General features: G+C 43.1%; 1 protein-coding gene across 1 annotated transcript in view; it reads left to right on the top strand.

Moving 5' to 3' along the window:
• Positions 1-10100, top strand: part of KPNB1 (karyopherin subunit beta 1) — a 34873-nt gene extending 24773 nt beyond the window's left edge. Inside the window, exons 15-22 of the mRNA XM_003912895.5 lie at positions 953-1097; positions 2716-2798; positions 3309-3416; positions 4383-4526; positions 4645-4750; positions 6350-6464; positions 6838-6999; positions 8861-10100. Of these exons, the coding sequence (XP_003912944.1) occupies positions 953-1097; positions 2716-2798; positions 3309-3416; positions 4383-4526; positions 4645-4750; positions 6350-6464; positions 6838-6999; position 8861 (864 nt within the window). The 3' untranslated portion in view covers positions 8862-10100. The remainder of the gene's footprint in view (positions 1-952; positions 1098-2715; positions 2799-3308; positions 3417-4382; positions 4527-4644; positions 4751-6349; positions 6465-6837; positions 7000-8860) is intronic.
• The last annotated feature ends 5344 nt before the right edge of the window (positions 10101-15444 follow it).

Below are 15444 nucleotides of genomic sequence, written 5' to 3'. Positions count from 1 at the left end.
AGAAGGCTTTGATCTGTGATTGATTGGGAGAGGAATTTCCCACCTGCCTTTCCTGTCTGTCTAGAAAGATTCAAATCCTACTTACTTACGGATGGTCTAGATGTAATCTTGATAAAATCAAACCAACTTAACTTCTCCTAATTCAATATACACTCATCAAACCTCCCGTCCTCACTCTCGTTTGTTTCAACTAACATCACTGTGTAGAGAAGGAAACTACTTGATGTGTGATGGTTCCTCTCAGCTGTATAGTTCATTTGTGTTGGCAGCTTGAATGGTTTTGGTATTTCGATTTTGAAAACCAAAAAACTCTTGGTTTTTTGTTAGGTTATTCAAGCCTTGCTCAGTCAGATTTGGTTCCTAGCTGTAGTTCACTTGGCTAAAAATAAAGCCTTGAATTTGTACCTTCATCTTTTGAAACATTTGCTGTTTGACCTAATGTCAGTGATATTAGTTGAAACAAACAAGAGTGAGGAAGGAATGTTTGATGGAAGAAGTCAGGTTGGTTTGATTGTATCAAGATTATTTCTAGATCATCTGTAAATGGGTAGGATATAGGAAGGGTTGCTTTTTGTTTGTTTTATGAGTAAGAGTAAGGTGATAGGGCCTTCTCTAAAGCTGAAGTAATTTAACTATCATTCTAGTAAGACTGGACTGTGGAGGCTACCAGCAGGGATTTGTCAGACAGTAAGACAAACGCAATTCAGAGGAAATGACCTTCTGCACAATGGAGGATCAGCTCACGTTTGTTCTGAAATGAGAAACAGGAGAAATGTTAAAATGCATTGCTGATGACTGGTACTGTCAATGTTTTTGAGTATAAAAAGTACATTTGGCATTCCCAAAATTTAAAAATATCAAGGGACTTAATTGATTTTAAAAAGAAAAGGTATAGTGTTCTGAATGGGAGATTTGGAATCAACTGATCTTGAACTCTTAACTCATTTCACAGAATGTTCTTCGGAAAGTGCAACATCAAGATGCTTTGCAGATCTCTGATGTGGTTATGGCCTCCCTGTTAAGGATGTTCCAAAGCACAGCTGGATCTGGTGGAGTACAAGAGGATGCCCTGATGGCAGTTAGCACACTGGTGGAAGGTCAGTGAGAAATACTGTCTGGTCAGGGAATGTCTTTGGAATGTAGGCATTTCAGTGGCCGTAAATAATTGTCACCCAGGCTGGAGTGCAGTGGCACAATCTTGGCACACTGCAGCCTTGAAATCCTGGGCTTAAGTGATCCTTCCACCTCAGTGCTCCCCGAGTAGCTGGGACTACAGGTGCACACCACCATGCCCGGCTAATTTTTATATTTTTGGTAGAGGCGGGGTTTCGCCATTTTGCCCAGACTAGTCTTCAACTCCTAAGTGATCCTCCTGCCTCAGCCTCCCAAAGTGGTAGGATTATAGATGTGAGCCACTGGGCCCAGCTTAATTTTGTGTGTGTGTGAAGATAGGGTCTCACTATATTGCTCAGGCTGGCCTCAAACTTGTGGGCCCAGGCAATCCTCCTTGCCAGGACATTAAAGAATTTTTGACTACAGAAAGCATAGTCCTTTTACTGGGGCATGAGTCACTTCAAAGTTAGATTGAACTTAAGTGCACACCACTTAAATTTGTATAACTGCCTTGTCAGTCCATTTAAATGGAGAGCCAGTTTGCAGCTAAGATTGGTAGAGGTGGTTTTTTTTTTTCTTTTTTTTTTTTTGAGACTCGTTCTGTTGCCCAGGCTGGATTGCAGTGGCACAATCTTGGCTCACCACAGCCTCCACCTCCCAGGTTCAAGCAATTCTTCTGTCTCAGGCTTCTGAGTACCTGGGATTATAGGCTTGAGCCACTGTGCCCTGCCAAAAGTTTCTATTTTCTTTCCTGGTACTTGCCATCACCTGATTTGGTTCGTAATGCTTTTGGACTAAGGTTGACACATCATGGAGCCTGGTATGGGATGAAATGAAACATTGAGCAAGTTCTAGGAATTGATTTTCTGATTTTTACATGTCTGACTGCAAAATTGGTTTGGGGAAGTCATATCTGACTTAAGACTCTTTGAAGGGCCATTACAAAGCACTTTAGGAATCTGGAATGCCTCTTCATGTGTGGCCTGTAAGTACATTACTAAGGCCGTTTACCTGAGGACCACTCTCCTGAGGACCAGACCTGTTTTTGGCATAAACAGCCTATGTCCAACTGGTCTGTCAACATGTGACCACTCCTCTGAAAGGGCAAAGAAGTTAATTTTGGCTCCTGGAGTGGCTGATTTGGATCTGAAGCCCAGTGCTGCTTTTCCTGACTGTGGCTTGTTTAGCCCTTGATGGGACTGCCTAAGGACCCTGTTTTGCAGCTGGCCTGCAGAAAGGACATGCTGTTATCAGATGAGGGGGCGGACAAGAGTCAGTACTGCTGGTTCAGACCATTTAAAATTAACCCCAACATTCCTTGAGGGCCATACCACTTTGTTGTATTAGCCAGAGTAAAGCCCTATTCTGTGGAGAGTGGGCATTGTCTCTGTGGTGTAAGAATTAGGGCCCTTCCAGCAGTAATAAATTTGGCTTATGCAAGCCTTTAATGTCTTCATGATGGAATCGGTAACTAACATACATTCCACCCAACCTGTTGAGTGGAGTGAGTACGTTTTGGGAGAGGTAGGTTATGGGTTATTTTTACCTGCCTCTGTGTTAACACGTGGTGCTGTCATTGGCTAATAGTTTATTTCATTACAGTGTTGGGTGGTGAATTCCTCAAGTACATGGAGGCCTTTAAACCATTCCTGGGCATTGGATTAAAAAATTATGCTGAGTACCAGGTAGGATATGCTTTTCAAAATAGTATATTCCCATTTATACCTGATAGTCACTGTAGTGCAGACAAAACCAGGTTCTTATAGCTTAAGTAGTTTTTCCTTATACATTGTCCTAAAAGGCAAGCTGCTTTATTCATTGCCTGAATATTTGAACTGGAAGTAGTCCATGAAAAACAGGATATTAGATGCACCAGATAAAGGTGGATAAGATGACTGTTTATTTGCCTAGACAGTACTAATGTGGGAGCAGCTGTAAAGTTGAGCTATCAGCACCCTGGAGAGCAAGGCTTTTTTTTTTTGTTTTTTTAAACCTTTATCAGTGATCTCTCTCAGATAGTCTTTGTTCCCTTCCTGCCGTGTTGGTTGCTGAAAAATTAATCTCGGCAGAGGGAAGATGTTTTCTCCTTTGACTCTAGGTTCAAGTGATAAAAGCCTAGCAGCTAGTTAAAAATAATGTCTTGCCCCAGCAGGCAGCCTTTTCTGTTAGAAGATTATTTCCTTGATTCTTGGCAGGTTTGTTTGGCAGCTGTGGGCTTAGTGGGAGACTTATGCCGTGCCCTGCAATCCAACATCATACCTTTCTGTGATGAGGTGATGCAGCTGCTTCTGGAAAATTTGGGGGTGAGTATCTACACACAATCTAATTAACCAGTCTTCTTTGAAGAAATCAATAGTTGGAAAGATAGTTAAATATCGACAGGCCGGGCACAGTGGCCTGTAATCCCAGCACTTTGGGAGGCCGAGGTAGGTGGGGTCACCTGAGGTCAGGAGTTCGAGACCAGCCTGGACAACATGGTGAAACCCCGTCTCTATTATAAATACAAAAAAAATTAGCCGGGTGTGGTGGCAGGGGCTTGTAATCCCAGCTACCCGGGAGGCTGAGGCAGGAGAATCGCTTGTACCTGGGAGGTGGAGGTTGCAGTGAACCAAGATCGCGCCATTGCACTCCAGCCTGGGCAAGAAGAGCCAAACTCCATCTCAAAAAAAAAAAAAAAAAAAAATCAGTGACAGGGAGCTGTGAGTTTCTAGAACATTGGCTTTGGGCTTATAAACAGGGGAGTTGTTCATTTCACGGATGATTCTAAAGAAAGTGTAAAGTAATTAAAGGAATGTGTGCTCTATTAGAGGTTTTTAAAACAAAACAGTAAAATGCAAAAGAAAAGTAAATATAGTTGTTCTTTGACTTATGATGGAGTTAGGTCCCAATAAACACACTGTAAAGTAGAAAAATCATCAAACCATCATGAGCAGGGGACCATTTGTATATCATACCTCTCTCCAGAGGTAGCCATTGTTAATTATTATACGTGTCTTTAAGTTCTATATCCAACTTTGCTACTTTGCTTCTGTGTTCTCGGACAAGTCACTTGACTCTTAAGTCAGTTGCCTCATGTGTAAAGTGGGAATGCCAATACCTGGCTAGCTTCTTACAGTTGATGTGAGGTGCAATTGGGAAAGGTTTTGTAAGCTATAAAGGACCATCCAAATATTTAAAATCAGTAGTTGCTTGTTAGAAATGAAATTTTTGTGGATCTTTGGACCAAACAAGTTTTGACTTAATTGACTTTTCCTTTTGTTCCTTGTCAGAATGAGAACGTCCACAGGTCTGTGAAGCCGCAGATTCTGTCAGTGTTTGGTGATATTGCCCTTGCTATTGGTGGAGAGTTTAAGAAATACTTAGAGGTTGTATTGAATACTCTTCAGCAGGCCTCCCAAGCCCAGGTGGACAAGGTAAGCTTAAAGCTATCTTGGCTGTTCTTTAAGTCTATCTCTAATTGGAGGGACTGTTGACAAACATGCAGCTAAAGGTGTTCAGTATGATGTAGGTTCTGTTCTTTGTGTCTTACAGTCAGACTATGACATGGTGGATTATCTGAATGAGCTAAGGGAAAGCTGCTTGGAAGCCTATACCGGAATCGTCCAGGGATTGAAGGGGGATCAGGAGAACGTACACCGTTGAGTATACAATCCAGTTCCCTTCGTCCACTGGCCAGTGTGCACTTAGCCAAATGGGCTATGTCTGTCATTCTGTAGCTCGCTTGTGAATTAGTGCCTGTTGCTTAAAGGCAGGAAGAAGGGAGAGCAGTGCCCTAATGAAGAGAGTGGCTTAGGGAAGACTGTACAGTATTGTTTTTGCTGTGCTGCTGCTTTTTTTTTTCTTTTTTTTTTTTGAGATGGAGTCTCATTCTGTTGCCCAGGCTGGAGTACAGTGGTGCAATCTCAGCTCACTGCAGCCTCCACCTCCCAGGTTCAAGCAATTCTCCTGCCTCAACCTCCTGAGTAGCTAGAACTATAGGCATCTGCCACTATGCCCGGCTAATTTTTACATTTTTAGTAGAGGCAGGCTTTCACTTTGTTGGTCAGGCTGGTCTTGAACTCCTGACCTCAAGTGATCTGTCTGCCTCGGTCTCCCAAAGGGCTGGGATTACAGGCCTGAGCCACTGTGCCCAGCCTTTTTAATTTTTTTTATTTATTCTTTTTATTTTTTTGGAGACGGTCTTACTCTATCACCCAAGCTGGAGTGCAGTGGCGCGATCACAGCTCACTGCAATCTTCACCTCCCGAGTTCAAGCGATTCTTATGCCTCAGCCTCCTGAGTAGGTGGGACTATAGGCACGCACCACCATGCCCAGCTAATTTTTTTTTTCTTTTGTATTTTAGTACAGATGGGATTTCACCATGTTGTGCAGGTTGCTCTCGAACCCCTGAGCTCAGGTAGTCTCCTACCTGAGTCGCCATTACAGGCGTGAGCCACTGCACCCAGCCCTCTGCTTCTTTTTCTCATATTTCTTGAGTTTTGCAAGGGATGGGATTCTGCAAAAGCGTTGGGGGGAAGAAACCCAACATAAATGCTTTCTGTATCAACCATGAGTGGCAGGTTCCCTACCCGCTTCCCATCCTCACAAGCTAAATTGGAGGATTGGGGAGTCAGAATTCCTGTCACTTGTTCTTATTGCTGATTGGGGAAATTTTTTTACTTCGCCCCTTTGGTATCATTAGCTCAGGAAAAAGTTACATTTGTTTCTTCTATATTTGCCTATAGGAAGAGGAATATTTGTCTCTTCTGTCGACTTGAGGAATGACACATTAGTCAAAGGAAGAATAATTTGATATAACTATATGCATTTAGTTATCCAGCTTGGACCTTGTATGATAGGGGTATAATAGTTGGAAATTTTGAAAAAGGATGTAGTCCTGCCATATGAGGGACAGGTGCATCAGACCGTCTCTTTTTTTTTTTCTTTTTTTGAGATGGAGTCTCGCTCTGTCGCCCAAGCTGGAATGTAGTGGCGCAATCTGGGCTCACTGCAAGCTTCGCCTTCCAGGTTCACGCCATTCTCCTGCCTCAGCCTCTCGAGTAGCTGGGACTACAGGCATCCGCCACCACGCCCAGCTTATTTTTTTGTATTTTTAGTAGAGTCACGGTTTCACCATGTTAGCCAGGATAGTCTCGATCTCCTGACCTCGTGATCCACACGCCTCAGCCTCCCAGAGTGCTGGGATTACAGGTGTGAGCCACCGCGCCTGACCAATACCTTCTCTCTCTTTTATAGCGGATGTGATGCTGGTACAACCCAGAGTAGAATTTATTCTGTCTTTCATTGACCACATTGCTGGAGATGAGGATCATACAGATGGAGTAGTAGCTTGTGCTGCCGGACTAATAGGGTAAGTTATACCGTGCTTCTAAGAGCTGAATAGAACTTCTCATGGAAAATGAGAAACATGGAGTAAGGAGTTTTGAGAGTATCGCAGATGGCAACAATTCACTTCTTTGGCATAGAGATTTCTTTGTAGAACCCTTCATGTCCTGTTTTGAGTGTTCACATGATAGTTTATTCCAGACCCTCAAGGTCTCTGTATTACACCCAAATAAACTCTGATGTTGGTCAACAAATTGCCTCTGTTGAGTGAACTCTACTGAGGGTTTTATTTATCTTTGAATTATGCTAAGAAACCCATAGCATTGGTTTGGAAGGCTCAAAACATGATATTGGTATGGGGCCAGGAGCTCATTCTCAGCTGTGTTTGTTTTGCACAGGGACTTATGTACAGCATTTGGGAAGGATGTACTGAAATTAGTAGAAGCTAGGCCAATGATCCATGAATTGTTAACTGAAGGGCGGAGATCGAAGACTAACAAAGCAAAAACCCTTGCTACATGGGCAACAAAAGAACTGAGGAAACTGAAGAACCAAGCTTGGTAAGATCTTGCCTCCACTGTCCTCTTCTACTTCTTGGAGGAGGGAGGTATATTTTCTTCAGGCCATTCTGGCAAGCACTGCCTTCTGGCATTTTTTTGTTTGTACTGTTTCCCGTGTAGGTGCTTCTGAGTCAGGCAACCTCAGTTTTTCCTTGAGCCAAATGTTTGACTCCTCATAGTGATGGAGAGCAGAACTTTTATAACTGGAATTCACTGAAATTACCAGAGTATTTTGGGTCCTAATAAAATCATCAGTAATGTCATTTCCCCCTAATTCTCTTCTGTTTTCTATTCCTTTCCATTCTATTCTTTCTTTACAGCAGTGCTTTTAGACGTTTTCTAGCTCTAGAGAAGATTTCCAAAGTCAAAGTTGTCTGGCTTCTACGTTGTTTTTGTGTGTGTGTTTTTTTTCTTTTTGAGACAGAGTCTCACTGTCGTCCAGGCTGGAGTGCAGTGGCACAATCTTGGTTCACTGTATCCACCGCCTCCTGGGTTTGAGCAGTTCTCCTGTCTCAGCCTCCTGAATAGTTGGGATTACAGTCACATGCCACCACACCTGACTAATTTTCTTTTTTTCTTTTTCTTTTTTTTTTGAGACAGTCTCACTCTATCGCCCAGGCTGGAGTGCAGGGGCGTGATCTCAGCTCACTACAACCTCTGCCCTCCTGCGTTCAAGTGATTCTCTTCCCTCAGTCTCCCAAGTAGCTGGGACTACAAGTGCAAGCCACCACATCCAGCTAATTTTTTTTTTTTTTCTGAGACAGATCTCGCTTCTGTTGCCCAGGCTGGAGTACAGTGACGCGATCTCAGCTTATTGCAATCTCTGCCTCCTGGGTTCAAGCAGTTCTCTGCCTTAGCCTCCTGAGTAGCTGGGATTACAGGTGCCCCACCACCACCACGCCCGGCTAAGTTTTTTGTATTTTTAGTAGAAATGGGATTTCACCATCTTGGCCAGGATGTTCTTGACCTCCTGACCTCGTGATCCACCTGCCTTGGCCTCTCAAAGTGCTGGGATTACAGGCGTGAGCCACCAAGCCTGGCCCAGTTTTTGTATTTTTAGTAAATATGGGGTTTCATCACGTTGGCCAGGCTGGTCTTGAACTCCTGACTTTAGGTGATCCACCCCTCAGCCTCCCAAATTGCTGGAGTTATAGGCTTTTTTGTTGTTGTTGTTGTATTTTTAGTAGAGACAGGTTTTCACCATGTTGGCCAGGCTCGTCCTGACCTCAGGTGATCCACCTTTCTCGGCCTCCCAGGTGTGCACCACCACTCCAGGCCTTGGCTCCTACTTTGAAATGCAATTTTGTTTGGAGACAGAGTCTCCTCTGTGACTCAGGCTGGAGTGCAGTGGTACAATCATACCTCATAGAAGCCTCCAGCTCCTGGGCTTAATTGGTCCTCCTGTCTCAGCCTCCCAAGTGGTTGGGACTGCAGGCAAGAGCCTCCATGACTGGCTAGTTTTTTTTTTTAATTTTTAGAGACAAGGTCTCCAGTTGCCCAGGCTGGTTTTGAACTCCTGGCCTCAAGCAGTTCTGCCTCCTTGGCCTCCCAAAGGGCTGAGATTATAGGCTTGAGCCACTGCACCCAGACTGAAATATAGTTTTAATTTCTTTCCCTCTTAATTAGTTATCTTACCCCACAGATCTCAGTAAAATTGGCTCTTTGAGTTTCCCTCCAATCCTCTGATATAGGTGTTAATAAGAGCAGGTGGATGGCACATAGGACAAGAAGAGTGTCATTCCTTGAAAAGTTGACAAATTCCATTCAGGCCTAGGAGCATGTAATTGTAGGAGTCAGCATTATTGGCTCTGTTGGGTATATGCGATCTCAAAGATTGACCTTTTTTTCCATCTGTTTTCAGATCTGTTACCATTGGGATGATAACCTGAGGACCCCCACTGGAAATCTCCAATCTTTTGAAAAACCTGGAAGTGAGGAGTGTGCACGGATGCTGAATGTTTGGGAATGAGAGGATGAGTGAGTGAGGCTTGAAAACACACCACATTGAAAATCCTGCCACAGCAGCAGCCGCAGCCGCCAACAGCAGCGCTGTTAGTGAGCTAAGTAAGCACTGACTTCGTAGAAAACCGTAACATCGGCCATCTTGGAAAAGAGAAAAACAATGGAGTTACTTATTAAAAAAGAAAGAAAGAAAGCTGTCTCTTCCCAGGAGAGGCTAGAAGTAGCTTTTCTGTCTTTTGGCCGGTGCCGAGTGGAATGCCTGGTTTGGGGGAGGAGGAGGGACTGGGTTCAGCTGTGGTGCTTTGTTGTAAAAGGCAGCCTGGCCTTTGCTACTGAGGAGAAAGATGGAGTCTGGGTCTCAAGCCCACCTTCGCTGTACCTTTGCCACATGGTACTCTATGCTTGCCGGCTAGAAGGAGGGTGAGGGATTTTTTACAGTCTGAGAATGAGTGTGTGTGAGTGAGGCGGTATCCACATTCTCAACTTCAAGTCATTGCAGTTTCTTTTTCCCAGAAAACAAGGGGTTAGATGTTGCATTTCATAAAACTAACCGAAGTTCTGTCTACTGATGCAGCACAAGAGATGTAAAAAAAAAAACAAAAACAAAAACAAAAAAAACAAAAAAAAACAGGAAAGACGCTCTTTAGGTTTTGTTTTGTTTTTTCGTTTTTTTGTTTTTTTTTTTTTTTATTCTAGGGAAAACACTGACGAATGGTCAGAGCTCCTATCCTGATCTTTTCATCAAGGCGCCTTTCCTAATAATATGGTTCAACTGTGAATGTAGAAGTGGGGGGGAGGGGGGAGAAAAAGAAAACTCTGGCGTTAGAGGATATAGAAAAATGTAAGTACAATTGTTACAAGTAACGCAGATTTCAAAAACAAAAAAAGTCACAACCCAAACAAACCAAAATTTAAATGATCAGAATTGGCAGCACAAAGAAAACGCCCTCTCCTGACTTGTATTGTGGCAGTCTGAACGCCCCCAGAAAATTGTGCCAAAGAGTTTAGAAAAATAAATATACAATAAAAGTAAACACACACATACACACAGAACAGCAAACTTCAGGTAACTATTTTGGATTGCAAACAGGATAAATTAAATGTTCAAACAATCTGATAAAATAACCATTTGGAAACTGCTTGGCCTTCTGTTCTTTTATTTGATTGACTACAATGCGGTATTGGTCTCTTGCTGCACTTCAAAACCAACAAAACAAAAAAAGTGTGTGTGTGTGAATACACAAACACACTAACTAGAACTCTTGTGATGAAAATGGCACTTGAAAAAGGTTATATTTTTCCACTGAAGTTGAAGGTTAATAAAATGGTGTCAAACGTCCCCTGGTCACACACTTTAATATTTTTTTAGAAGTGTGATGTATGATTACCATAAATCAGACTTAATTATTTTCCCTTTTACAGGGGAACAGGGCATCCTGAATTTTAGAGTCTTTCAGCAATAAGAAGGGATGTTGGTGAGCTTTGATCCTCTTTTGGTTTTGCAGTTGTTAGGAGTTTTTGCTGGCATTTTGAATATGCTGCTTTCAGAAAAACCAAGGAAGTTTTAAAATTGCTTCCTGGTCCTTAGAGGACTAAAAACAAGACCCTCATTCCCACTTTTATTTCCACTCTAGCAAAAAGTATGGTCTTGTGTTTTTCTCCAACTCCTCATTTATATCCTCCCTTCCATGTCCAAGCCTTCCATTCATAAGTGGGATTGGCTCAGTTTTGCCCATCCATATGGCAGCATCTCTAATAGCTCTTGTACAGGGTATCAGATATTGTGCCTTTTGGTGCCAGGTTCAAAGTCAAGTGCCGATCTATGAACCAGTGTACAAAAAAAAAAAAAAAAAAAAATCCAGGTATTTGAAGGAGAGACGCTCCATTGTGAATAAAGAGCTCATACCAGCTCCTAAGCCCTATTAAGAAGAGGCCTGGTCCTCTAATGCCTTGTTTCCATTTCAGTTGTTCTTTGAGAAACAGAATGATGTACTAACCATTCCTGATTATTAGATAGGCTTGGGTCAGGGCTTAGGGAGGGGGCAGAAATATTGGGGATAGAAAAAAAATCTGATCATTCCTCAGTGCTACCCATTTCTGTCCTGTGTGGGCTGCTTAGCTAGACAGCAGGAGAATAAAGTACACCGAGAACCATAATGAAAAAACCTTCCGTGTGTTTTGTCATGTTTTGTTCCAGGGAAGCAGTTGATGAGTGCTGTTACTAATGCTTTCTCCCAGATCCATTCAGTGGTGGAGAGGAGGAAAATGGGCTGGTTGGATGTGGTCTTGGTGCCTTGCAGTTACTCTGCACTGGTTATGCATTTAATCCTCTTTTCTAGTTAACCTTTTGCTAGTGGATTTTCCATAGTCTGGGTATTTGTCCTTAAATCAGTTATACCACCTAAGGCAACTGGATGCAAAATGCATTCTGTCCACTCACTGTCTGGGCCTTCCCCACCCTAGTCTTGGCACATTCCTTCAAGAATGTAGTTACCGTCTGCTTGGGAAGATGTCAGTGCAAATGTGAAGAAAATGGGCATCAGACTAGGCTTTGGTTTACCACAAGTGGCAGCTGCCTATATCAATTACATTTATTAATTTTGCTTTTCATTTTTCTCAGTTCTTCTCAGCCCCCCTCTGTTGAAATGTTGGACTTGCTGTCAGAGGCAACTATAATATTGCCTTAGGGACTTGTGAAGAAAGGGGAATTGCTCAGCGTAGCGTTTTAACTTTCAGAACCAAGCAATCTATTTACTCTTACTATTTAAGAAGTGTATTAGTCCGACTTTAAGAAATTTCCAAACTCCCATCAGCTTTTGATAGCATCTTTGTTTTTGAAACAACTTCAATCTGTAATTGGCATTCAGAATGCCCTTGGCATGCCAGTTTGTGATGGCATTTAAGACCTGTAAAACACTTGAGCCCAACTAGATTAACCAAAACCGATAACCACCACCTTTATCTTCTAAATAAAGTCCGCTTTATTTTTATTTTCAACATCTTGCTGCTTTTTTTTTTTTTGTCCCAAATGGTGTCACCTCCATGGAGGTGAAATGGTTTGAGAGAAGTCGGAATGTGTGGTGAGAGGTGTTTGTGTATGTGTGGGGGGGAAAGGAGGGACACACATCTTAAAATGGACTGTACGTAGTGTAATGTGATGTAGATGAAACAGTGTCCTACAAATGAGGTAAGGAAAAAGTATGCATGGAGGAGGTTTTGTGTTTGGAGAGTTTGAAGCAGGAGCAGAGATTGTCCTCTGTTTTGTGCCTGTTTCTCAAGCTAATGATGTGTCCTCTAACGGATCATCCAAAAGTTGGCCTTTCACTTAGTTTTCATCACGTATTTCATTTGTACTTGCATTGCCTTCCCCCCGCCCCCCACCAAGAAACTTGGAAAGAACACTAGTTGAGATTTAGGAGACTAGGCCCTTTCCTTAACCCTGCTGCTTATTAGCATAGTGGTGCCTGCAGGGTGGTTCATGGAAATAACCCTTTCTTAGTTAAGCAAAATGAGGGCTGTAGACTCCATGTGGCCTTTCCCCTTTTCTGATTGTATACCTGTTAGTAAACTTTTGATCATGCATATCCCATGTGTTTATAAATTATATACTTGGACTACTATAATCACATATTGTCTAATCATAAGACACAAAAATAGAAAGTAAAAAGCGATTATATGATAAATAGAAGTTCTAGTATTTCTAAATCCAATTTGGAGGTTACTGAGTTAGAGTAACTTTTAATTCTTACCAGACTGCATTAAGTCCTGAACAGCAATGATTCACTGAGAACATTTCTCCACTGAAGGTGAGATTTGCGCAAAGAATGCAATTAGTTCATCAAATGGCAGAGAAGGAGCAACTGCTCCCACAAGAAACCCCATTACCGTATACCTGGTCCCAAAACAAACATTCAGAAACATACAGTGCAAGCCTGCAGTTCCACCTGGCCTCTAAGGTCCCAGCTTGGCCCACCTAAAGTGAAAAATGGTAAACACTGAGGTTTTATGTTTTAATTTGTACAGCAACCTTAGTATTCCTGTTTTACTGATGAGGAAGGAAGGGCAGAAAGATTGACTCATCAGACCAAGGTCACTTAGAGCCAGAATTCAGAGCCAGGTCTGTGAAATCAAGGCTTTACACATTTGCCCTGGACAGATGCTGTGAGCCTCTTAGTGATAAAAAACAAAGGTCCATATTGCACATACTTAAGATGCCATCTATTCCCTTCCCAGCACTACCAAAAAATATATTTCAATTTCGTTATTTGTTGCCAGTTTCTCCCACTATAACATAAGTTCCCTAATGCAGTGACCTTGGCTGTCTTTTAGTATGCTCAGCTGAGAGAGTGCCTGACATACAGTAGACTTTTGACAAATATTTGTTGAACTAATGACATAGAGTTCACAGAGTTCCTGTGATGGCATCACTCAGCCTTTGAAGGGCAGAGCATCCAGAAACCTCGGAATGGCAGGGCCACAGAAGACTTCTAGGTCTTATCTGCTGGATGACTTCAGGCTGACTTCTCAACCTTGGATTAACTGATGGAATGGGAACAGGATTAGTGAATAGTTAGTCATTATTTACATGATGTTCTTTTTAGGTACTTACAAGATGCTAGGCCTATAAGTATCTTTCATAGAGTAATAAACTTTATCAACACTGTAAGGAAGGCACCATTTTAGTCCCGTTTTACAGGAGGAAATGGGAACAGGCTAAGAACCTTGCCCAAAGTCATATAGGCTAGCAAGCAGTGCTGACCTTCCAGATTTATACCTCTAGCCTACGTTGTGTGCCAGTGTTGTAAATGAGCTTACAGTTATTAATCAGAGAGAACCCTGGTTGAAGAGATTTTGGAATTCAATAGCAAAGCCATTTTGTCTTAATTCTATAATAAGTTCCATTATTAACCTTTGGCAACTGCCAGACTTAATTGAGTGTATATGTGTGTGAGATCAGCTTCTCTCCTAATTGGAGTTTGAATATGTGTGTGATCAGCTTCCCTCCTGATTGGAGTTTGAACCAAACCATCTCCCTGCACTTCTGCTCCGTTTTCTCTAAGCTGGAAGCTTTTGGGAACCAGAGCTGGGGGAGGGGTGGTTGTTGGTGCTCTGTGGCCAAAAAGGCCACTAGGCTGCTGAGTAAGCTCCACATCTGAATTACCCCAGCTCCGTCAGCTGATCCCATGCACAGCACAGGCAGGAGGCCTTCAAAGCCTGAGCTGTTCCCTCTCCCAGGTGCTCCTTGGCCACAGGTTACTAAGCTGAGCTGTCCTCAGTGTGAAATGTACCTTTTTGTCTGAAAGGAAAGTACATCTCAGCTTTGGCATATAGCATTAGCTCTGGATGCAGAGGGGCAGCCTGTCACCATTTCCAAAGGAAAGAGTTCACAAATGACTGTGTGAATAAGCTCTTCATAGCAATGAGCAATGTCTGCTATGTTCTGGGCATTGCCCTTCAAAATATTTCAGTCTTGAGTATGACCTTGGGCAAATTCTCCACCTCTTCTGATTCTCTATTTCCTCCTGTAAAACAGGGATCCCGATGAAAGATAATACATACAAAGTTTTTAGCACAGGACCTTGAACTCACATTGATTAACCAGTCAACTACTACTGGCCAGGCACCGTGTATGCTTGTAATCCCAGCACTTTGGGAGGCCGAGGTGGGAGGATCGGTTGTGCCTAGGAGCTGGAGATCAACCTGGACAACATAGGGAGACCTTGTCTCTACAAATAATAAAAAACATTAGGCCGGGTGTGGTAGCTCACACCTGTAATCCCAGCACTTTGGGAGGCCGAGGCGGGCGGATCATCTGAGATCAGGAGTTTGAGACCAGCCTGGTCAACATGGTGAAACCCTGCCTCTACTAATAATACAAAAATTAGCTGGACATGGTGGTGTATGCCTGTAGTCCCAGCTACTCAGGAGGCTGAGGCAGAAAAATCACTTGAACCCAGGAGGTGGAGGTTGCAGTGAGTCAGGATCGCGCCACTGCACTCCAGCCTGAGCAACAAAGCGAGATTCTGTCTCAAAAAAAAAAAAGGCCCAGTGCAGTGACTCACGCCTGTAATCCCAGCGCTTTGGGAGGCCAAGGCAGGTGGATCACCTGAGGTCAGGAGTTTGAGACAGGCCTGACCAACATGGTGAAACCCCGTCTCTACTAAAAATACAAAATTAGCCGGGCGTGATGGCGCATGCCTATAATCCCAGCTACTCAGGAGGCCAAGGCAGGAGAATCACTTGAACCTGGGAGGTGGAGGTTGTGGTGAGCTGAGATCGCGCCATTGTACTCCAGCCTGGGCGACAAGAGCGAAACTCCGTCTCAAAACAAAAGTGAAAACAAAAAAACACATTACCCAGGTGTAGTGGGAGGATGAGGCAGGAGGATCACTTGGGCCCAGGCGATCAAGTCTGCAGTGAGATGTGATTGCGCTACTGCACTTACCAAACAACTGTTTACGTGCCAGGAGACAATGGGGATAT

Source organism: Papio anubis, chromosome 17 (assembly GCF_008728515.1).
Source record: "Papio anubis isolate 15944 chromosome 17, Panubis1.0, whole genome shotgun sequence".
Classification (NCBI taxonomy): Eukaryota; Metazoa; Chordata; class Mammalia; order Primates; family Cercopithecidae; genus Papio; species Papio anubis.
This window is presented reverse-complemented; position numbering and strand designations above follow the sequence as displayed.